Source organism: Pygocentrus nattereri, chromosome 2 (genome assembly GCF_015220715.1).
Source record: "Pygocentrus nattereri isolate fPygNat1 chromosome 2, fPygNat1.pri, whole genome shotgun sequence".
NCBI lineage: Eukaryota > Metazoa > Chordata > Actinopteri > Characiformes > Serrasalmidae > Pygocentrus > Pygocentrus nattereri.
In genome coordinates, this window is record NC_051212.1 from 8,759,926 (window position 1) to 8,784,304 (window position 24,379).

Here is a 24,379-nt window from a genome sequence, read left to right on the forward strand (position 1 = left end):
TATTGTATGTAACCAGAAATATGTATCAAAACCACTTATCAAATTATACAAAAAAATAAATAAATGAATAAATCAGCAACTAAATAAGAAATAAAAATCCTTTAGACTCTTAGCTTTGCATAAAATAACGGTTTTCAACTCAGTGTCTCTTTTCATTCACTGTAGGTTTTTTCTTTAGAAGTGTCAAAAGTGTGCTTTAGTAATATGAAAGTTCAGTTTTCGTAGATTTCAAGTGTCTGTGTGTGAGGAAAAAACCTGGGATCCACAAAATATACTCAAGGTTCACTTTGGTCCATTACGGGCTTTGGCTCGCCATCTTGACACCCCACAGTGCACCGACCGTGTGCAGCTGAGTGATGCGAAGAGTGTTCTTGAAGAATTTAATCAATTCCAAGAAAACCCAAGAAAAAAAAACTGACCTGTTTAAAGGAAAACAACGTCTAAGTACTCATATAACATCCTTACCCTTCACTCAAATACATACAGCGAATGGTGGCTCAGCTAGAAAACTAATTCAGCAATATTGTTATGAAAAACTCAGAACACATCTTAATAAACCTCTGCATCTTCCAAGAAAAGTACATAGACGTGGAAAAATTCGTCTCCGTAGCGCATTTAGCAGTGTTAGCTCATATAACATTCATCAGCGTTAGCTTAGCATAGGCTCCCATTACATTCAATGGCGTTAGCTTAGCATTAGCGAATAGGAGTGACCGCTAGGCTAATTAGCGATGTTTATTTACTTGGCTATTTAAGTCAAAACACATACACAAGTGTGTTTTACACTCACCGAATCAAATCCATTGTTCTTACGTGCCATCTGAGGTAAAGTTAGCACCAAGCTCTCCCTCCATCTGCAGATTATCCGGAGCATCCAGCCTGGAAAGTTTTGGCCCACAGTCAGTAGAACTCTGCTGTCTCTTTCTCTGCTCTGTAGACTACTGGAATTAGCAACAGTGGTCAGCTCTGCAGTGACCACTCCACTGATGAAAAACACTGAATCCTAGCGTTTCTCTAATATTTTACCTCTTACAGGTTGAAACTTTCTGCTGTGGTGCTCCGTCTCTAGTCTCTCGCAACAAGCACGCAAACGTTCTGGTAGTAAAGTAGGTGAGGTCGTCACCTACTAGACACCGATTGGCCAAGCAACGCCCACCTAATCTCTTAGGGGAATATTACTGAACGCTATTTTGCGCATTGGACCTTCGCAGAGACCGATTGGCTGCTGTTTTCCGCATTAAGTTTCACTTGTTTGTTTATAATTGAACAGTTTATTTTTTTCCATTTAAACACTGTTTGCTACTGTTTCCACTCATTAACTTATTTTCATTCTATTTCAGAATAAATTAAAATTATAATTATTCATTCTACTTTATCAGTGTCTTTTTGTTACACACTGGAGACCTGGGTTACACAATACTGAAAGCACACAGCACAGAACAGTGTAGAGGAGTGGGATGAGTTACTCCTGAAGGAACCAGCCCCAGGGTAGCTAATTCAAACAGCTTTGATTACTGTGTTACCAGCTCCAGTCAGAGCATTAGGCTGGATAGACAGTTACCTAGAGCTTCAGCATTGCTACAGTCTCCATATCACTGTTCTACCTTGACAAAAAGAGTTAATAAGAATTTATAATTGAATACATTGGTTAGCAATGCTTGACCCTGGGAAAGAAATGCTGGGCTTGGAGAAGGAACAAGTGAAGCTGTTCTGTGTGGCTAGCAGTATGGCCAAGAACAAAGGCAGCACGCATAAGCAACAGCCTCACCAGCATCGCTGATTTCCCTGACAGAGAAAGTTAAAGGTGAAGAGTAGCACTCGTCTACTCCAGGAACTTTGTTCGCACTGTGTTGGGTCACCCACAGGGTGGGCTTTTAAGGAGGGGGCAGGAGTGACAGCCATGGGGCTGCCAACTCTGACCTGGCCTCACAGAGAGCTGCTTAAAGATGTTCTGTTTATGTTGTTTAACGTGTGTGTGATGAGGTATATGTGTTATTCTGTGTCAGGTAGAGGTTACTGTGCAGATATTTATGTTGGGGTTGGTCATTGTCAGGGTGAAGCCAGCGGCTGGTGGTGACCTCCGCCGTGGTTTCGGCGTTAACGTTGTGTCAATTTCTGGCTGTTCTTCATTAAAGAGCTGCTCTCAGAGCAGAATCATGGCTTCTCTTGAATTTTCTTTTGAGCACACTTACAACATGACTCTACTTCATCAGCGTTCATTTGCATTAGTTCAGCGTTTTCATGTAAATCATTATCCAAAATAAGGTGGAGGAGCACAAAACAAAGAGACAGTTGTTCTGGCTTTAGTTTCCTCTTCAGTCACATCAACAGCAGGAGACACAAACACAGACATCAGAGCGACTTTACCAGCAGCAACGGGTAAGAAACACCTTTAAGACTCTACTATTATTGAGATTTACTCACTGTCAAACAATAAATATTATTTTATTTCTGTTACATTTTTCTAAAGAAAACCACCAGAGAAAACATGTGAAGCTGCAGTTATAGTGTCGGTTTACCAAACAGGGATTAAGCCTAGTCCTGGACTATTATATTTCCTCATCACAGCTCATCTCCACCTTCCATAAAGAACCATTCTTCCCTCAGGCTCTGCAGGTTGACCTCTTCCTCCTGTGGGTTCTGTGGTTCTTTGCTGTTTTGTTTATTCCAGTCTCCATCAGCAGCTGCTATCAGTTTTGTATCAGGTTCTGTGTCACCAACAACGAGTTTATTTTCCTGTGAATTTGACCTCCGCTTGTTTATCTGTTCTATCTATATTGTCTACATGTGTAACAGAGATAAAAATCTATGATTACACAGAATTCTTCTCCCTAATAGAGCCTATATTGGTGCAGGGCATCAACAAGAACATCAACAAGATTAAAGGTATTCTGAGTAAACCAGACCCGGAGAAGCTCATCCACACCTTTATTTCTAGCAGGACTGGTGACTGCAATGGTCGCTTTACTGGACTCCCCATAAAGACAGTCAGACGGCGTCAGTGGATTCAGAATGCTACTTCACGAGCACTCATTTGCATAATTCCAGTGAGTTTTCATGTAAATCATCATCTAATAAAAAAGTTGCAGCAGCGTGAGACAAAGAGAGAGTTATAGCAACTTTAGTTTCCTCTTCAGTCACACAAACACCAGGAGACACAAACACAGACACTGTCCGAGTGACTTTACCAGCAGTAACAGGTAAGAAACACCTTTAAGGCTCTAAACACTATTATTGAGAGATTTAACTCATTCAAAGTGAGGAGATTTGTTCTTCATTTTCAGGTTATGAATATAAATATTCTTTTTAAAATGAATATTCTCTTGTTTTTTGTTGCATTTTTAAAGAAAAGATGCAAAGCTGTACTAAAGCTGTACTTGTTGTGTTGCTTATACCCAGCAACAATCAATCCTAGTCTTGGACTCCACAGAATTCTTCCTTCACAGTAAAAGTTTGGCCTGATCAAACTGTAGTCAAAGCAGATATTTTTGAAAAAGAAAATATTTCCCCGTCTAATTGTTCTGAGTTTTTTTTTTTTTGTTTGTGCTTCACATGAACTGTATTCCTCAAATTCCTACTTAACACCTTTCAGCTGCAAATACTGCATCTCTGTGTACATGCAGTCATTTATAGTGAACCAGAGCTGTTGGTTTTAACTTACGATCTGTGTTTAATTTACATATTTGATGAGGCAAATCATCATTAATCCCATTGCTGGCCTGGTGTCATGATTGGCCCCTCCCAGTCCTGTACGAGTTTGTGTTTTGGTGTAGTCCACGTGCTTCTTTGTTTTGGTATCCATAGTCCTGCCCCTTGTTTTGTGACTCCACCCCTGATTGTTTTCACCTCTCCTTCGTCTTCCTGGTGTTGTATTTAAGCCCTGTGTTTGCCCTTTGTTTTCGCTGGTCTTTGTGTTGGTGTTATCTGCTGTGTTGGATGTTCTGTTTGTTGATTAGGATATGTTTGGTGTGCTTCTCATTGTGCCTAATTCTCGAGTGAGCAGTGTTGGCTCCATGACCCTGGACTGTCTTGACCCTGATTTTGGATTTGCTCTTAAAAAATCTTGCTTATCTCCGCATATGCGTCCGATTCCTCACTCCCCGTTACAGAAAGACCAGCCTCCAAAGGACGCAGCGAGTAAGCGAGATACTGGTTTGTGGCTCTTCCGTTGGGACGAAACTCTGGCTGTTTCCACGCAGCCCGAGTTACCCACGTCCCTACGCCACCCTGCCAGTGAGAGCAAATCCACTGGTACTGAGGGAACACGAGCATCTCGTCAGTCCCGCAAGAAGGCAAAGGACCTTCCCACCTTGTGGGTAAGCTTAGGTAAGCGCCTTGGGTCTGCCCGTCTTGAGCAATGCTCAAGGAAAGAGCGACCTGCGCAAGACGAGGTGAGACAGATGGAACATCCACATAACCCTTTCTATGGTACTTAGCCACTGTGAGCTGCCTATCGCTAGAGTGGGCTTTGAGAATGGCCGAGTGGGTCCCGTTTCTGTTTGTTCCTCCAGCTTGGAGCAGCGGTTCCTGATCCTGTGGCGGCACCCGCGGCATTCCTGATCCTGTAGCCACGCCCCACAGCAAGCCTGATCCCGTTGCCCCTCCCCACGGCAAGCCTGATCCCGTTGCCCCTCCCCACAGCAAGCCTGCGCTTCCAGACCCACCGCCAGGCTCTATGGATGTCGTTGCAGGCCCGCCTGCCCCCATGGACGTCATAGCAGGCTCACCTGCCCCCGTGGACATTGTTGCAGGCCTGTCTGCCCTCTTGGACGTTGTTGCAGGCCTGCCTGCCCCCGTGAACATTACAGCTCCTTTGTTCCTGTCCTTCTTGCCCTCGTCTGTTTCTGATTCCCATTGGCCTCCTGTTCCTCCCGTGTCTGCTGTTTCCCGTTGGCCTTCTGCCCCCTTCTGTGTCTGCTGTTTCTGTTCCTTTGTTTTTGCCCTGCTCAATTCCTGGTGTTGTCTTGTTCCCTACTGTTGTGTATGTGCCCATTCCTGTTCCTGTTGTTGTTCCTGTTCCTGTTTCTGTTTCTCCTTTCGTTTCTGTCCCGGTTTCTGTTTATGTGCCTGTTTCTGTGCCTGTGTTGGTCTTGGTTCTTGTTCCCCTGTCTTTTGCGTGGTCTGTCTTGCGTGCTTGTTTTCCTCGTCCTGGTGTTCCTCCAGTCGTGTCTCGTTTCGCGTCTTTTTGTGGTGTGCCTCCTCGTCCTCCCTCCGTGTTTCGTCCTCATTCTGTTCGTGTTTTGTCTGTTGTGTCTCCTGTTTCTGTGACTTTAGCTTCCGCTAGTGTGCCCATTTCTGCCTCTGCTTCTGTGCCCGTGGTTTCTGTTCCGGCTTCTGTGTCTGTGCCTGTCCTTGTCAAGTTTGGTTATTTCCTTGACCATGGTTCCTTGTCTGTTTGGTGTTTTTGTTTTGTTTGGCGCGCCTCGGTGTGCGTGTCTTTTGGGGTGGGGGTGGGGGGGGGGGGGTTGGGTACTGTCACGATTGGTGTAGTCCATGTGCTTCTTTGTTTTGGTATCTGTAGTCCTGCCCCTTGTTTTGTGACTCCACCCCTGATTGTTTTCACCTGTCCCTCGTCTTCCCGGTGTCGTATTTAAGCCCTGTGTTTGCCCTTTGTTTTCGCTGGTCTTTGTTTTGGTGTTATCTGCTGTGTTGGATGTTCTGTTTATACTGTTTGTACTGTTTGTTGATTAGGATTTGTTTGGTGTGCTTCTCGTCATGTCTAATTCTCGTGCGATCTGTGTTGGCTCTATGACCCTGGACTGTCTCGACCCTGATTTTGGATTTGCCCTTAATAAATCTCGCTTATCTCCGCATATGCGTCCGCCTGTTACACCTGGAGATTTCTTTGAGTGTAAAAAGTTTTAATACCAGATCCGCCGTTCTCAGCGTGGTACAGCTGTAAGGGTCATCTGGGATTCTCTGCTCTCCCAGCTTCTACCACGACCCTATCTGGATAAAGCGGTTGTTGATGATGATGATGATGATGATGATGTTTTAATGGATGGATGGATGGATGGATGGATACTTACTTTATTGATCCTGAAGGAAATTTAGCAGCCAGTAGCAGATGCACAACACTGCACAGTAACTGTAATAAAGGCGAAGACGTATAACAAGAAAAAATATACCAGATCCAAAAATATACCAGATCCTATCTACAGGCATAAATAGAAAAATTACAACTGGAAAGAATGTCTGCTACCACTAAAAATCAATTGACTACATTTGAATCCCTCTGGTCCCCACTGATCAGCTCCATCACGTGATGGGGGTAACCGGCTGTAGTCTTGTCTTGTGGTGTACCCAGCAGGTGGCTGGGGATGGGCTGGGGGATTTGGGTGTCTGATGGCTCTTGGACTGGAGATGGGGGCTGCCGCTCTGCGGTTTCTGTGTGCGGGCCCTGTTGTTGATGGTGGGGGGCCTGGATGTGTGCGCTCACGGTCTTGGGGTGGGGACCTGGGGACCCGTGGGGGTGGGTGCTGGCCCCGTCCGGGGGGCTGGCCTCCTCTGTGTGGGCCGGGGTGCGGGGTCTGGGGCCTTGGCGCCTGGGGTCGCCCGTCCCCCGTTTGGGCTCCTCCCTGCGCTGGAGGGGTCTGTGCCCCCCTGGGCGCACCACCGGGTGGTGGGGGGTCTGGGGCGCGCCGGGGTGTCTGTCTGGCATTCCAGGATTCTGGATGCCTCCCGGGAGGAGGGGTGGGGCACTCAAGTAGGGGGACAACCACATAGGGCCGGTTGGTTCTGGACCCAGGACCACTGTGTTTGCGTATATATGGGTGTGTGTGAAGTTTGTGCGGGTGAGTGTGTTTGTGTTGGTATGTATGTGTGTGTGTTTGTATTGTAATTGTGAGTATGTGTATTGTAATCGTGAGTATGTGTATGTGTGATAATTGTTGTCTCTTGTGTGCGTGTGGGTGTGTATGTTTTGTGCTGTGTCAGCTGTGTGGGCGGGCGCCGGCCTGGAGCGCGGTGGTGTCCTGGGGTCGTGGCCGCTTCGGGCCCAGGGCCGGCCTTCCCTGCGCCGCGGCCGGGTGTAGGAAACCGGGGTGCCTAGTGAGCTAGCGCCAGCTGGCTCTCTTCCTCCGAGGGGTAGTTCTCTGCCTCTCGGTCTTTCTTATCCTGACCCTTCCCCTCCTCCCACTCAGTCAAACATCACACTACACATGGGGGTTCTGGGGGAGGGGGGCCCATGCTACAGTGAGTAGGGCCACCTACCTGGCTCTGCTCGCTGTGATGCGTGATGTCCCACTCCTCCCCTTTTTTCCCCCCTTACAATGACACATTTCATGACACAGTACAGTACACACAGGGCTTTGGGGGGCAGGTGTCACTCAGTGGATGGTGGGTGGCGCTGCTGATGTGACCTCACTTATCTGCTCACTGCTACCTGCCCCTCAATTTTATTTACACATTAGACATTGAGGGCCTTGGGGGGGCAGTGTGGCTGTGTGCTGTTATTCAGTACTACATTGCCTCTGTCCCTCCAATTTTAATTGCACTGTAGCTCACACACATTCTTTTCATTTCACACACATATTGAGTGTGTGGGGGGGGGTGGGCGGGTCCTCTCACACCCCGGTTTGGTGCACCCTGCCTGGTGGGGAGACCGGCCGGTCATTCGGGGCCGGGGTGGCTGCCTCCCTGGGTTACCGCTGACCCGTGCTGGTGTCCGCCCGCCGATACTGTGAGTCCATGTATGTTCCGTGTGTATGCATGAGTGGGTGACTGGTGTGTGCGAGTGTGGGTGTGTGTGGGTGCATGTGAACATGTGTGTGTGTGGACAGCTGGGCCTGGGTCAATGACTTGCTGAGCCTGGACATCTGTGGTACATGGTGGTGGGCAGGAGTTACCCCTCCCCACCGCTCCCCGCTGCTTGCCGACTCCGCCCCCCCCCCCCCGGGGTATGGGTGCCCTGTGGGTCCCTGGGTGCATGGCTGGACATCTTGGCGTGGTCCCTGCCCTGCTCCCTTGGCGGTTGTGTCCTGAGGGTGGTTTGGGCCTCTCTGGCATGGGGGGGGGGGGTCCTGCCGGGGGTCGGCCGGTCTCGGGCGCCTGGGCCCTCGGGGGCTGCATGCTCAGCTCATGCTGGGGATGTTGGCCTGCCGGGGGGGTGGGCTGCTCATTGCCTCTGGCTCTCCGGTCACTTGCCCTTTGTCTGTGGGCGCTCTGTCTGGGGCCTCCATTCTTCGTCCTCTGGGGCGTGCACGCGGTGGCCGTCGGAGCATGTGGCCTCAGGTCTCCTGAGTTCCTAATGGGCTGTGGATGGTCCGGGTCCCCCGGGTCCTTCCCTATCTGTCTCTAGACCACGGGGGCATGGTTGCGGCTTCTTGCCCTCATTGCTGAGCACATTCCATGACACATGACACGTGAACGCATATACACACATATACACATTGCTGCAAACAGTAGAATTGTGTGTGGTGGGTGGGTGTATATGTATAGAGGCATATGTATAGATATGTAAACATGTGTATGTATGTAGCAGCAAATAGTAGAATTATGTCTGGGTGTATATATGTATATGTATATGTGAATATGTATATGTATGTATATCTGTATAATTGTTTTTTTCCCCTCCCTTTTTTTTTTTAACTTACTTATTTATCTATTTATTTTTATTTAGTTGTCTGTTTATTTACTTATTTTATTTGTTTTTTCTCTTTTTTTTATTATTTTTTTTCTATTTATTTATTTACTTACTTAATTATCATTATTATGATTTATTATTATTATTATTATTATTTTTTTTTTTTTTTTTTTTTTTCTCTCTCCTCCCTTCTTCTCTTTCTTTCCTGTCCTCTTTTTTATTGCCTGTCAGGCCTGGCCAAACAAATAAAATAAAAACTTTAACAAGAATAGGCTTTAGTAACCTATAGAGCTTTTTCTTGTGAAAACAAATATGTTTGGTACATCAGTACATTCGGATTACCATTCCGATTGCAAAAATGGCCAGACATGACAGGTTAAAAAAAAAAAAAAAGAAAAGAAAAAATACAACAATCTGTGATATCTATAACCTGCGATGAGATGCAGTGCAATAATGACTGTACAAGAATTTACAGGCAACGGCATATAATGCCCACAGAATCAATAAATAAATATGTGCAGATATTGATACCAAATAAAGTGTCTAGTATCAAGATGTGCAGTGATGTAAGCAGAAAGTGCAACATGTGCAGCACGCTGTCTATATGTGCAGATGAATAGAGCAACACAAGATAAGCATGAGATTCAGATTCAGTCCTCAGATTCAGTCCTCCTATCTCTCCTCCCTTCTCTGCTGGTGTAACGGAGTTGAAATTAAACAGTTGATAAAATATTGAGTTTCCCCAAAATGACTCCATCTTTGTAAAAAGGGTTAAGAACAATTGTAAAAAGTTATTTCTATTTTTATATAAAAAGAAAAAAAACCTTACAAATATTTTTAGGGAGCTATTCTTTTCTTGCTGTGACATCACTGCAGACCATGTCCCTCTGCTGCTGCCGTACCTCCATCAGACGAGTGAGAGCTCTGAGATGGACGGTGTGTAACTGCTGTGGTTCCTCATTGATATATAGTTTAATTCAGTTCATATAGAGAAAAAAACTTTGAAACTTTGTTCTAACACATTGTATGAGCATGTGGCAATCTTAGAGTGTAGTTTTGATTAGAAATGCTATTTTGTTGAATTATTGCTCAGACATGTGCTTCAGCTAGCTGAGCCTCGGTAGCTAGCTATATGGCCAGCTAAAATTCGCCCTCAGAAGCAAAGTTCCATTATAAAAACTTCTAATTCCTTCTTACTTTATATTCATATGTTCAGCTTGCGATGTCTGCAGCCGTCTAAGGCAAGAGAGGATTAATACACTGTAAAATCCGTTTCAGGTATGTGCTCCCCAGTCTGTTCCCTCCTGAAATGTGCAGTGCAATTCGCTGATGCTAGCTAAGCAGCGTTAGTTTTGTATTTGTTCTGCAGTAAGTTCACTTTGTCTTGCCATAAGAGGAAAAAGAAAACGCTTTTCTCTGTCATTTTGGGATTTGTATGATATGAACAAACTATACGATCACATGTATGCTATTGTAATGTGAAGAGTGCTCTTTTGGGAGGAAATGCTATGAGCTCCATCAGACGAGTGAGAGCTCTGAGATGGACGCTTGCGATGTCTGCAGCCGTCTAAGGCAAGAGAGGATTAATACACTGTAAAATCCGTTTCAGAATAAACAGAGTGGAAAGCGAGCCCTTGTGTCCGACTGGTCGATGACCGAACAGTGGTCGTTACAGTGGTGCCGTCGACCCCGTGATTCGTGGTCAGCTTGATGCAGATCGCCGCGGGTGTGCAGTGGAGGTTCAGCGCGGTGGGGCGGGGCAACGGAGACTCAGCGCGCGTGCAGCGTTGCCACACTTTCAGCGCCAAGTAGCTCTTTGCTATGTACTATAATGCACTAGTCAGGTACAAGGGACTGTCGTATTGATATTACAGTGTGCATTTTTTTTCTCTTTTCATTTTTTTTCTTTTTTCTTCTTTTCTCTCTCTCACTCAGAGTGTGAAAGTTGCCAGTTCTGATTTTACTATAGTCGGTGCTAGAATGGCGAGTAATTTTTTTGATTCTAGTGACAGTGATAAGCTCCACTTTGCTGTTGGGAGGGGTAGAGGTTTTATGTCTGTGCCCACTACACCTAGATACACTGAAAGATATTTGGGTGCTTCTTCTGTGCTGGCTGCAAATAATAATGATTCAGGGTTGGGACAGAGTGGGCCATGCCACTCCACACCTTTTGCTGATGTTAATGCAGTACAACAGCTGAGTGAAATGATTGGTCAGGTGGGTGTGCAGATTGGTGATGCTATTGTTGAGAAACTAGCTTCACAAGGCTCAGTCAATTTTCACACAAATGAAAGCGCTGTACGGAAAGATAGACTCTGTTCATCTAGTGGTAGTGACACTCCATGTGTTAATGTTAGCATCAGCCCTAATAGGGAGCCCATAGTTTTTAGGGGTGATGGCGCAGATAAATGCTCAGTCACAGAATGGATAGACATTATGAAATCATATGTCAGAAAGCAGAATTACACAGTAGCTGAACAATCAGATGAAATAATGTGTAGACTGATGGGTAGAGCTAGAGATGTAGTCCGAATTGGCCTGAGAAGCGACCCCACGCTTGTTGCCAGAGAAAATCCAGATGTAATTTACAACATACTGCTGCAGTACTTTAGCAAGACATCGTCATGCCTGCCACTTGCAGACTTTTATTCAACATTACCAAGGCAAAAAGAAAATCCTGTTGATTACTGGATACGTGTCAACAAAGCAGCGGATCTTGCAGTTGAAGGCCTTCACCGCCAGGGCAGGGGCATGGAGAACATGACAGAAGAAATAACTAGAATGTTCATTAAGCACTGCCCAGACCCTGAGTTAGCTTATGTGTTTAAATGCAAGCCAATTCACGAGTGGAACGCAAAGCAGATTCAGGAGCGGATTGACGAATACCAGCGTGAGAAGAGACCTATAACTTGTGTATCAAATGCAGCACATTTATGCCACAAGGCTACTGTAACTCATGTGGAAGATAGTGATGCAACTCTCAGTGGACGAACGGTGGCCAAGAGCAGCAATGATGCTAATAACACTAGTGAGTCCATTGTTGTGAGGTCTCAACAATTCTCAAGCCAAAGTGATGCCATGCTGAATCGTATGATGACAATGCTTGAGCAGGTTCTGGAAAAAGTCCAGAAAAAGGATGCAGAGACATCTCATCTGCATGAGGGTAGAAGAAGAAGCTGGCGTAAGAACAACATGATGGTGTGCAGCGTGTGTGGTGAGAAGGACCATAGTACTAAATCTCACTGTATGTCAGCAAAGTTATGTTTTCGCTGTTTCTCTCCAGGCCACATTAAGAGTTCATGCATAGCCAAATTATCCCAACAGAGCATTGTGCAGGAAAACTAGCAGACCTGTGTGTGGAGGGAGGATGCTCAGGTCAGTTGGAACACTCCCAAATTCATTTTGATATGGATGATGATGCAAAGACATTTAACCAAGTTAAAGCTCAAACTGGAACAGAATATGCAGTATTTCAGAACACACAAAAACTCAGGAACAGTGACAGTCTGTTTTACACTTCAGTTGTGGTTGGAAACAAAGTCTCCCTCAATGCTATGTTAGACAGCGGATCCATGGCATGTACGCTCAGTGAAGCAGCAGAATTGAAGCTTATTGATGCTGGAGCTGCAAATGAAACGAGCAGAACTGACACAGATGTCATACTCATTGGATGTGGTGGTAGTCGAGTGAAGCCAAAGTCTACAATAGAGCTCAACATGGAGATTTATGGCTGCAGTATTTCTGTTCCTGCTCTTGTGGTTCGAGGCCAATCAGACGATCTTATTATTGGCACAAACGTTATTAAACACATTCTTCATCAGTTGAAACGAGACAGTCAGTACTGGAAGGTCATTTCTGCTCCTACCTCAAATTGTCAGGAATCTGAACAGTTTTTGTCTCTTCTTGCTGGCCTTAATCGCTGGACCAGTGGTGACGTTCCTGACAAGGTTGGTACAGCGAAATGCAACACAACAGTTACCATGGATGCTGGTACTGAATATCTCCTGTGGGCTAAGCTACCTGGTAAAGCAGTGGTATCACCAGGCAGTACTGTTATTGTGGAACCTACCTCCTCACGTGCTGCTCCCAGAGGGTTAATGATTGCTCGGATAGTGACGCCTTTATGGGGAAATAGATGGATCCCTTTGAAAGTACTGAATGCGTCTTCCCGTCCTATTACTATAAGAAGAAATGCTAAGCTTGCTGATGTTTTCGCCTGTTTAGCTCTTGAAGACATGGGGGGTTCAGAGGGTCCACTGTGTAGCAAAGTCCAGATTACTGGCTGTGGTCAGACTGTTTCTAAGGGCTCTGACATTTCCAGATTTCATGAGAACAGTAGAATAGAGGTAAAGGAAGCACTAAAGCTTGTGGGCCTGAGTGATCTTGATTTGGAGGCGTGCGATGTCTCAGAAACATGGAAAGAAAAACTGGCAGACTTGGTCCTCAAGTACGAGGATATTTTCTCTCATCATCATCTCGACTGTGGAGAGGCTAAAGGGTTCGTCCACAGAATCCACCTGGTGGACGACAAGCCGTTCCGACTACCATTTCGCAGAGTGCCTCCTGCTGAGTATCAGAAGTTAAAACGCGTCTTGGATGAGATGGAAGAGAGAGAAATAATCAGAAAGTCCACCAGCGAGTATGCTTCGCCACTTGTCCTTGTCTGGAAAAAGAATGGCGACTTGAGAGTGTGCACTGACTTTCGTTGGTTAAACAAGCGAACACTGAAGGATGCGCATCCATTGCCTCACCAGGCTGATTGCCTAGCTGCTCTTGGAGGAAATGCATTGTTCAGTACGATGGATCTGACATCTGGTTTCTATAACATGCCACTCCATGAGGATGACAGAAAGTATTCTGCATTCACAACACCTATGGGCCTATATGAATATAATCGTCTCCCACAGGGCCTTTGCAACAGCCCTGGCAGCTTCATGAGGATGATGACGAGTATATTTGGTGACCAGAATTTTCTCAGTCTCTTGTGCTACCTTGATGATCTTTTAGTGTATGCACCAACAGAAGCACTGGCATTAGAGCGTTTGGAGCTGGTTTTCAGTCGCCTGCGTTTGCATAACCTGAAGTTGGCACCCAAAAAGTGCTGGTTCCTTAGGCGATCAGTCAAGTTTCTCGGCCATGTTGTGGATGAATCAGGAGTGTCTACAGACCCCAGTAAGGTCGATGCAATCAGCCAGATGTGCACTAATGATCTCATGGAGCAAGATGGTGTCACTCCCTCTCCATCTCGTATTAGATCCTTTCTGGGCATGATTAACTTTTATCAACACTTCATACCAAACTATTCTGCCACAGCTAAGCCCTTGTTTGGGTTGGTAGCGGGTCAGAAGCAGAAACGTAAGGGTAGACCACTTGCAAAGGTTCGTACCCAGCTCAGAAAGTTGTCTCCAGGGGACTGGACGTCAGCACATCAGGAAGCATTTGATGCACTGAGGCACTCCTTATTGAACTGTGCTGTATTAGCACACCCTGATTTCACTAGACCCTTCATTTTGTCCACGGACGCTTCGCAAGATGGTTTGGGCGCGGTGCTCTCGCAAGTGCAGGAGGGTGAAAGTAGAGCCAGACCCATTGCTTTTGCAAGCAAGTCGCTCACACAAGCTCAAAAGAGGTATCCTGCACATCGCCTTGAGTTTCTTGCTCTGAAGTGGGCTGTGTGTGACAAATTTAGCCACTGGTTGAAAGGTCATGTATTCACAGTGTGGACAGACAACAATCCACTTACCCACATCATGACTAAACCTAAGCTCGACTCATGTGAACAGAGATGGGTTGCAAAGCTGGCCTCATTTGAGTTTGATATCAAGTACATTCCTGGCCCTAGAAACATCGTTGCTGACGCACTGAGTCGCAAGCCATTCGTTAGGCCGATCATTGGCCAGAGGATCTTAAAAGTCCCATATGATGAACTGCTCAGGCAAACTGTCCCAGTCTCGACCAATTCAGTACAGGATGCGTTCAGGTGTTCCGGCTGTCCTATTGATGATGTTACTTGTTTGGTTGGAGAGAAAGAATGGACACCAACGTGTACCGAGAATCACTCTCTTTCTAGAGAAGTAGTGTCAGCTGTTCTGGAGACGCATAGTGTTTGGGATTCTGGAGCTAGGGCACGTGCCACAGGCTTATTGCATCATTTACCTCAGATGATTTCGTCGGATGCTGATATCATCCCTTATTCAGAGAGAGAGCTGCGTGAGGCCCAACTGACAGATCCTGTCTTGTCAAGAGTGTTGCACTACGTGGACAGAGGACGGAGGCCCTCAAGACGAGAAAAAGCCAGGGAACCTGTAATGGTTCTAAGGTACCTGAAACAATGGGAGAAATTGATCAGTTGCAGTGGCATTCTTTATCGAGTATGCAAAGATCAAATCTCCAAGAAGAAACGACACCAATTTATTGTCCCAGATTCTTTCAAACAGGAAGTTTTGAAAGGCGTCCATGATTGTGCCGGTCATCAAGGACAATTTAGGACCTTGGCAATAGCTCGGCAGAGATTCTTTTGGCCCCATATTGATAGGGACGTGCGTGATTATGTCAGACATTGTCCTAGATGTGTCATCGGTAAGTCTGCTGACCCTGATGGTAGAGCACCATTGGAGAGTATCAAGACAACATCGCCTCTTGAGATTGTATGCATTGATTTCTGGTGTGCTGAAAACAGCAACAACAGTTCTGTTAATGTACTTGTGGTCACAGATCATTTTACCAGACTATCACACGCGTTTCCATGTAAAGACCAGTCAGCAAAGCAGGTAGCAAAGCAGTTATGGGACAAGTATTTTTGTATTTATGGTTTCCCGGAGCGAATTCATTCTGACCAAGGAGCGTCGTTTGAGAGTCAGCTGATCAGTGAGTTGCTAGAGGTCGCAGGAGTCAGAAAGTCTCACACCACCCCGTATCATCCAATGGGCAATGGCAGTGTTGAGCGGTTCAATAGAACTTTAGGGAATATGATTCGTGCTCTTACTCCTGATGCTAAGAGAAGTTGGCCACAACAGCTGCAATCTTTGACGTTCATGTACAACTGTACAGTGCATGAGACGACGGGTTATCCTCCTTTCTTTTTAATGTTTGGTAGGGTTCCACGCCTTCCCATTGATTTGATGTTCAAGAATATCTTGAAAGATCCAGAGGTCAGCAGCTATGATTCCTATGTCATATCACTGACAAAAGATCTCAAAGATGCTATGTTGATAGCTCAACAACATGCCGATAAAGAACAGCGTCGTCAGGAGCAGAACTACAACCGTCGTGTGAAGGGTTCTCAGCTCACAGTTGGTGACAGGGTTTTGGTTGCAAATAAAAGAGAGCGGGGGAAGCGGAAAACAGCGGATAGGTGGGAATCCACAGTCTACACTGTTGTCAGTGTGAATGGGTCAACTCACACATACAAAATCCGTAGTCCTGTAACAGGCCAGGAAAGAGTTGTTCATCGTAACTTGCTGATGCTTGTCAATTTTCTGCCCTTGGACTTGGACGCAGCCTCCGATGCCTCTTTTGCAGCATCACAATCGGCTTTGTCACATGATGTCTCTGATGTGGATGGATGTCTGCCCATCTCTGACATTGCTGATGACGCACGCACACGAGTTCAGGATTGGGTGTCTGGTTTGCCCTGTAGTGAGGTTAATGTGGCCAGCACTGAAAATGTTGAAGCTGTATCTACAGTGCGGTCGTCAGTCCCTTGTCCGACGCACAGAGAACAGTCAGGGAATGTAGATCAGTCCAGTGATGACACCAGATCTGAGTCAGCCACATCTGGAAACTTTGTACATGTGCACACTAATGATCATCCAACAAGCACTGTCAATTTAAGCACAGTTCATGACGTTAGATCACGCTTGGGTCGCTTAGTTAAGCCAGTCGATCGCTTGATCTACACTATGTCAAAGCAAGTAACTGACAGAAACAGTTATAAAGCTATTAATAAGGTTGCCAGGTCAGTTTTGCAGGTATTCAAATGAGTTAGTCTCAAATACAAGTTTTACAGTTCTATGAAGGTCAAGAAATTATTATGGCACATGTTGGCTCTAATTTTTATTAATGCTTATTTTGGTTAGTCCATTACACCACTCATTTTTTTCTTATGATGAAGCACTAGAGTGTAACTCATTGTGGGACAGGCTTTTGTGGGATGTAGGCTGCATCCTGCTTCCAGAAAATGGTAGAGAATTGGCGCCATTCTCTTTCCTTTTCATCCCTGGTTGGGATACTCTTTTAAGTTGGAGAACTGTGTATTGCCCGTGTCCATGGAGAATGTTTTTTTGTGCATGTAATTTTGTATCTGAGTGGATGTGAGTACCCAAGCAGCGTGGGTTCATTTTGGCGAAATTCAGTGGGGGAGGGTGTAACGGAGTTGAAATTAAACAGTTGATAAAATATTGAGTTTCCCCAAAATGACTCCATCTTTGTAAAAAGGGTTAAGAACAATTGTAAAAAGTTATTTCTATTTTTATATAAAAAGAAAAAAAACCTTACAAATATTTTTAGGGAGCTATTCTTTTCTTGCTGTGACATCACTGCAGACCATGTCCCTCTGCTGCTGCCGTACCTCCATCAGACGAGTGAGAGCTCTGAGATGGACGGTGTGTAACTGCTGTGGTTCCTCATTGATATATAGTTTAATTCAGTTCATATAGAGAAAAAAACTTTGAAACTTTGTTCTAACACATTGTATGAGCATGTGGCAATCTTAGAGTGTAGTTTTGATTAGAAATGCTATTTTGTTGAATTATTGCTCAGACATGTGCTTCAGCTAGCTGAGCCTCGGTAGCTAGCTATATGGCCAGCTAAAATTCGCCCTCAGAAGCAAAGTTCCATTATAAAAACTTCTAATTCCTTCTTACTTTATATTCATATGTTCAGCTTGCGATGTCTGCAGCCGTCTAAGGCAAGAGAGGATTAATACACTGTAAAATCCGTTTCAGGTATGTGCTCCCCAGTCTGTTCCCTCCTGAAATGTGCAGTGCAATTCGCTGATGCTAGCTAAGCAGCGTTAGTTTTGTATTTGTTCTGCAGTAAGTTCACTTTGTCTTGCCATAAGAGGAAAAAGAAAACGCTTTTCTCTGTCATTTTGGGATTTGTATGATATGAACAAACTATACGATCACATGTATGCTATTGTAATGTGAAGAGTGCTCTTTTGGGAGGAAATGCTATGAGCTCCATCAGACGAGTGAGAGCTCTGAGATGGACGCTTGCGATGTCTGCAGCCGTCTAAGGCAAGAGAGGATTAATACACTGTAAAATCCGTTTCAGAATAAACAGAGTGGAAAGCGAGCCCTTGTGTCCGACTGGTCGATGACCGAACAGTGGTCGTTACACTGGCCCCCCTGTTTTTCTATGGTTTTCTATAGGGTTTAGGTCAGGGGATTGGTGAGGCCATGGCCAAACCTTAAGTCTGCGGTCAGTGACCCATTTTTATGTTCATTTTAAGGTGATTTAAAGATTTGGATTAAGGTTGTGCAAGTAGATCCAACCAAGGCCCAGGTTAAGTTTTCTGCCTGAGGCAGTCGGGGTTTTTTTTTTTTTTTTTTTTTTTTTCAGTCAGGTTTTGATTTAATATCTGCTGGAACTTAATGGAGTCCATCATGCTGTGTATCTGAACAACTTGCCCAGGACCTTTAACAAAAAAACAGCCTCACAACATCACAGATACACCACCGTACTTTACAGTGGGGATGAGGTTCTTTTCTGCATGGCTATTTTTGTGTCTGTGAAAACCCACCTCTGGTGTTTGTCTCCAAAAAGCTCTACTATGATCTCATCTGACCACAAAACACTGACCCACTGAAAGTTTCACTAACATTTGGCAAACTGTAGGTACTGGAGTTTGTTGGTCCTTGACAGCAAAGGCCTTCTGGGACTGCAAGTCCCCAGCTGCCATCATTCATCAATCAATACAGACACACTTCAAGAAATAAATTGACCCCCATAGGGTCATAACAGTCATAACAAGAGAATGTTTAAGGGTGCCACATAGATAAAAAAAAAATATTTAATATATTTTTGCTCATATTTATCAGGGGTGCCAATAGTTGTGAAGAGCTCTGTATGAACTGAATGTTTCATCACATATCATATCATGCAAAGCAGAGGACCTTGTGGTCATTATCAACATGCAGGTTAGAAATAGGAAGGGATGGGTATGGTACAAAGTCTCAAAGTTGGTTGGATTCAATCCATTTTTGAACAACCTTTCCAGCATATAGTCAAATTCTAAATTATGTATGGGCAAGTCTCCGTTTCTGTGGAAGGATTGGGTACTACAGGGCATTCATATGGTGGAGGACCTATATGTAGGGGATTCTCTTAAATCCTTTGAGTGTCTCCAGCATGAATATGGAGTGCCCCTTAACCAGAGTTGGCGGTATCTCCAAATTCGCTTTTTCACAAATTTGCTTACACATGTTTGGGACATTGTTTGAAGCATCTAGGTATTACTATATTCTGCTACAGAAGTCCATCAAACCCTCTTCGTTAAAACCAGCATGGGAAAAAGATTTAAATGTTACATTCACTGATAATGATTGGTTAAATATTCTAAGGAAATCAAAGAAAATGTCCAGAGAACTTAGAACCAGGCTTGTACAGTTTAAAATTATTATCGCTTTTATTGGACACCTATTAAGTTATTCAGAGCAAACTTGAAAGACTGCCCAATTTGCTGGAGGTGTTCTTTGGAAGGTACACTAATTCACTGTCTGTGGGATTGCTTAGTAATTCAGGACTTTTGGCTGCAGCTACATTGAACCATCGAAATGATAATCGGGGTACAGTATCTCTATCTACCCAGCCTATATGTTTTGGGGGATCCAGGCCCTTTGATTTCCTTGACTGATCATGACTGTGATTGGATCCAGTCAGCTCTTATGGTAGGCAGGAGGCTACTATTGAGACACTGGAAGTCGTCGCAGGCTCCCACCTTAAGTGAATGGTATGAGTTATTAAATAGAGAGGCCTCCTATGAAAGACTCTCTTTCAGGCTGATAGGGACACCTAATCCGTATTTTAAGAAGTGGCAGAAATTTCTAGGTCATATTGGTTCAGACTCAGCAAACCCCACCTCATAGCGCACACCTGTCCAAATGATCGAATCACATCTGTTAAGGTAGTAGCACTACATATATACCCCCCTTTTATTTACTTATATTTGTTTGTTTGTTTTATTATTATTTATTATTATTATTACTATTTTTTCTTTTTGGTTTGAAAATAAACAATGTTGTACATATTTGATACTATAATTATAATAATAACATACTGTAACTTTCTTTTCCCTGTTCCTCACTTTGTGATATTTACTACTGTTTATTCTGAGGCTTTGTAAATTGTGCTAATTATAAAATGTTCAATAAAAGTACTGATCATAAAAAAAAAAGAAATAGGAAGGGGCACGTCCAGCTCTACTGAATGTGTGTTCCCGAAATCCAATACGGAAAGCACACAGCCCAGAGCAACTTAGAGGACCAGGATGAAGGAAACAGCCCCAGGGGAAGTTCTAAGCTCAATCAAACACCTCATTGTGTTACCTGCTCCAATACGCCAGCCTTTACTGACCCCCAGGAACTTTGCTTAGACTGTGTTGGGTCACTTATATGGTGGACTTCTAAGGAGGAGGCAGGAGTGATGGCCATGGTGTGCGCTGCCAGGTCGGACCTGGAATCACAGAGAGCTGCTTAAAGATGTTTTGTTTATGTTGTTTATGGTTAAAAGCTGTATGATGAGTTATTCTGGGAAAGGGGGGGCTAATCTGTGGATATTTATGTTGGGGTTGGATCACCATCAGCAGAATCATGACTTCACTTGAATTTTCTTTTATAATATGCGCTGTTATAATATGACTCTACTGCACGAGGGTTGATTTGCATTAGGTCATGCAAGATTTCATGTAAATCATCATCCAAAAAAAAACTGCAGAAGCACAAAACAAAGAGAGAGTTATAGCAACTTTAGTTTCCTCTTCAGTCACACAAACACCAGGAGACACAAACACAGACACTGTCAGAGCGACTTTACCAGCAGTAACAGGTAAGAAACACCTTTAAGACTCTAAACTCTGTTATTGAGAGATTTAACTTCTAGTTTAGAAGCTGCACTTTTAGCGTTGGATTACCGAACAGGGACCAACTTTGAAAGTATTAAATGAATTTACTCTGATTATTGCTGTATTTAATTTGATGAGACAACCCATCACTGCCCACTGCTGCGGGGTGGTCCAGAGATTTTTCGTGCGTGACATTTTAACACTTATTTATTTGAGATTTTCTCTGAATGAACATATTTTCTTTCCCTATCCCTAACCCTAGACTAGTTATATCCAGCAATGTTCTAAGGACGTTTGCTGTTCATTTTCTCTGTATGGCTTCATCACAGCTCATCTCCTCCTTCCGTAAAGAACCGTTCTCCTCTCAAGCTCTGGAGGACGACCTCTTCCTCCTGTGGGCTCTGTGGTTCTTTCCTCTCGTTGTTTATTCCAGTCTCTATCAGCAGCTGCTCTGTTTTTGTATCAGGTTTCTGCATCACCTACTCTGAGTTTATTCTCCAGTGTATTTGATCTCTGCTTGTTAATCTATTTTGCTGTCTGTGTGACGGAGATAAAAATCTATGATTACACAGATTTCTTCTCCATAAAGAGCCTTTATTGGTGTCGGGCACGTTGTGGTGGGAGTTGGTTTTATATCTACAGTTTTCAAATTAAATAAAATACAAATATTTGTTAGTTTTTTCATTCAGAATTTCAACTTTTAAATGCATCACCTTTCTTTTCCTTAAGAGCTCTCAGTCTAGAGCCTTTCCGTTCCTCTCAGATCCCTGACTGGGGCTTTAACTGGACCATGTTACTGTAACTGAATGTAACGTCTCTTAAACAGCGTGATCTAATGTGCTGGTAGTAAAGACTGTGGAGGTGTTTAATGTGTGGATGGTGTCTCTCTTGTTCTCCACAGTCATGAGTTCAGCTCTGTATCTGGTCCTGCTTTTCTCAGGTCAGTGTAGCTTCATGATCATCTGTAAAACTCTCTGCTGCTTCATTACTGTACTGTCATGCTGACGAGAGCTTTCATCTCTACAGCTCTGTGGATGCGCTCCTTCTGTTGGACTCGTCAATTTTATGTGGTGAATCAAGATAAGACCTGGACCGACGCTCAGAAACACTGCAGAGAGAAATTCACTGACCTGGCCACCATTGAGAGCCAAGAGGAGATGAACGCTCTGGTAGCTGTTCTCAATGGGAAAACGGGCCATTTCTGGATTGGACTGAGACAGAAAGAAAATGCGAACAACACTGTAAGCAGGAAAGAGAGAACAATTCACGAGCCTGTTTGATATGTAGGCTTTGTAAATCTCTCCTAAACTTATTTCAGTTAATAACTGTTAATTGTTAATGTAATAAATGCCAAACAGGTGATCAGGTGTGTCTTGACGTCTGTTTGCTTTTATGTAGTTCTTATGTTATTGTCTAAAAACAACTAAATGTCACCCTTATTGCTTTTCTATAGACTTACAGCTACGTTTAATTGTAAATTTATATATTTAAAATAATGCACAAAAAATATTTTAAAATATTTTATGTATTTTTAACCACATTTTTAAACAAATTACAGATCATATGCAGTAGTACATGTACTTGGCATTGTAGTGATTTTTGTTGTAAAGAGCTGTTCTGGAACAATTCTAGACTAGGATTTAATTATCTAAACAAGATTCAGTTTAATGTAAGAGTTTATTGTATGTTCTCTTTACTCTTAAGCTTTTCTCTCAAACATTTCTAGTGTTTCCAAGGAGCTGCTGCGGGGCTGCCGTCAGGGGGGGTCAACCGGGTATGCTGTTCTGAGCCTTGAATCAGGACAAGTATCTCCTTGAGATACAGCAAATATAGAGAAATATGTCTTTATTCTTGTTTATTTTCATTGTATTTCCTGTCTTTCTTTAATATAATGAGATAAAAATCTCCATGTGAATGATTATTTGATATTGAGTAATAAATTCAGAAAAGATTTACTGACCAGGTATTAATTTGTCTTTAGTGCTGGACGTGGTCAGATGGGAGTAACTTCTCATACAGCAACTGGAACACTGGGGAACCAAACAACGCTGGCACTGATAACTGTGGAGAGTCATGGAGTGAAGATGGAGGCAAGTGGAATGATGCAGACTGCAGTACCTTAAAACCATCTGTCTGCTATGAAGGTGAATGATATCAGATGATGAACTGCAGAACATCTGTTACACATCCAGTACATTTAGTTTTAATGTTTGTGTTTGGAGCAGTTTCACTGACTCAGCACTTTAATACAGATCTGAATAGTGGATTTATAGAGAGACTCAGTCAAAGAAGCACAAACACATAGAAACACAGATGTTAATGAAACAAAGCACAAACAATTAAACTGTTTGATGTAATATTAAAATCTTTTTTTTCAGACCCTCCTGCAGAGCTTCCACTCATCCTGATTAATCAGACCAAGACATGGAGAGAAGCTCTGAGATACTGCAGAGTGAATCATGTGGATCTGGTTTCTGTTCACACTGAGGAAATCCAGCACTGGGTGGAAACAGCTGTTTATTATGCCTCCACTGCTAATGTGTGGATGGGTCTGCGTCACACCTGTGCTCAGAGCTTCTGGTTCTGGGTGAGTGGATCGACTATCTGCTACCAGAACTGGGCTCCGGGGAACGGGACAGGGGTGGAAGACTGCAGTGGAGGAGAAAGAACAGGAGCGGTGCAGTCTGGGAGTAAGCAGTGGGTCAGTCTGCCAGAGGATCAGAGACTCAACTTCATCTGCACTCTTAAGGGTGAGGATTATACAGAGGATTGAATATCTGTCAGTAGTTAAGTATTGATGGTGAAAGAAATACTGAATAATGCTGTTTGCTCCTTTTTAGAGATCTAGAAGAGGATGCAGGCTGTTCAGCTGGATCTCCACAGTTCAGGATCATCATGATATTTGGCAGTTATTTCTTCATCATCATGATGCTGATGCCTTCTTTATCTTTCAAAACACAACAATTCAGGTTAAGAACACCGATATTCATATTTTACTGAGGCAGCTCCTTTTTGTGCCATTGAAGGAAGAGAAAGTGTCAGACTCATAACAACTTATTTTCATCTAATATTGTAGCTTTGTAAATGATAAATGTTCTGACTTTAACAATGTTTATACACTGTACTTGAGTTATTACACTGTATCGTTGAAGTGCCTTTTCTTTTATCTGTATGTCTTCTTCTAAACTTTTCCTCTGTGTGTAATTCAAACATTTTCATTCTTATAAATTTCTGTAAGACTTTTCAAAGAACACAAACCTTTAAGCCCCTGTTTTACTTAGCGTAGGCTAAAATAATGCATTATAGGTTTAGTGTAATGTGCTGTTAGTTTTATTTCTATTTTTGAATTGTATAATGTGGGTTATTGTTCTTTTTGTCTTTGCTCACTTACATAAATAAACTGGTGTAGATTATTGGCCTGTATTGAGAGAATTCCACCTGAGGACATTAGTATGAAAGCCCATTCTCAGCATGTTGTTTTGATTTTAAATAAACTGCTTAAGTAAACTGCCATTATTATTCAGTCAGTGTTTTGAGATGAAAATCTAAATAAATCTAAATTATATACATATTCACACACATTCTGTACAGGTGCTGGTCAACGAATTAGAATAATTTGAAATAGTGCAATCATGAAATTCTTTGAATGCATTTTTTGTGCAGAAAGCAAATCAGGTGTTCACCGCACCTGTCCTACTCGTTAGACTAATCACAGAACTCGTTACCTGTAG

At 43.6% G+C, this 24,379-nt stretch overlaps 1 protein-coding gene and 1 long non-coding RNA gene across 2 annotated transcripts; both read left to right on the forward strand.

The window, feature by feature from the left end:
- Positions 1–2,324: 2,324 nt before the first annotated feature.
- LOC108416233 (C-type mannose receptor 2-like) lies at positions 2,325–24,161 on the forward strand. Its single transcript, XM_037534042.1, has 7 exons — positions 2,325–2,379; positions 21,550–21,588; positions 21,675–21,889; positions 22,375–22,422; positions 22,630–22,792; positions 23,027–23,398; positions 23,489–24,161. The coding sequence occupies exons 2-7, from the start codon at positions 21,552–21,554 to the stop codon at positions 23,494–23,496; spliced, it is 843 nt and encodes a 280-aa protein (XP_037389939.1). The 5' UTR covers positions 2,325–2,379; positions 21,550–21,551; the 3' UTR covers positions 23,497–24,161.
- LOC119262387 lies at positions 17,161–17,890 on the forward strand. The gene is made up of 3 exons (XR_005129598.1): positions 17,161–17,187; positions 17,468–17,529; positions 17,861–17,890. It is a non-coding gene; the product is annotated as an uncharacterized LOC119262387 (long non-coding RNA).
- Positions 24,162–24,379: the final 218 nt, after the last annotated feature.

Excerpts from the sequence above, each read along its gene's own strand:
- LOC108416233 (XM_037534042.1), top strand. The coding sequence starts at position 21,552 with ATGAGTTCAGCTCTGTATCTGGTCCTGCTTTTCTCAG. Across the intron at positions 21,589-21,674 it reads TCTGGTCCTGCTTTTCTCAG|CTCTGTGGATGCGCTCCTTC; the intron begins GTCAGTGTAGCT and ends TCATCTCTACAG. Across the intron at positions 22,423-22,629 it reads CGTCAGGGGGGGTCAACCGG|TGCTGGACGTGGTCAGATGG; the intron begins GTATGCTGTTCT and ends ATTTGTCTTTAG.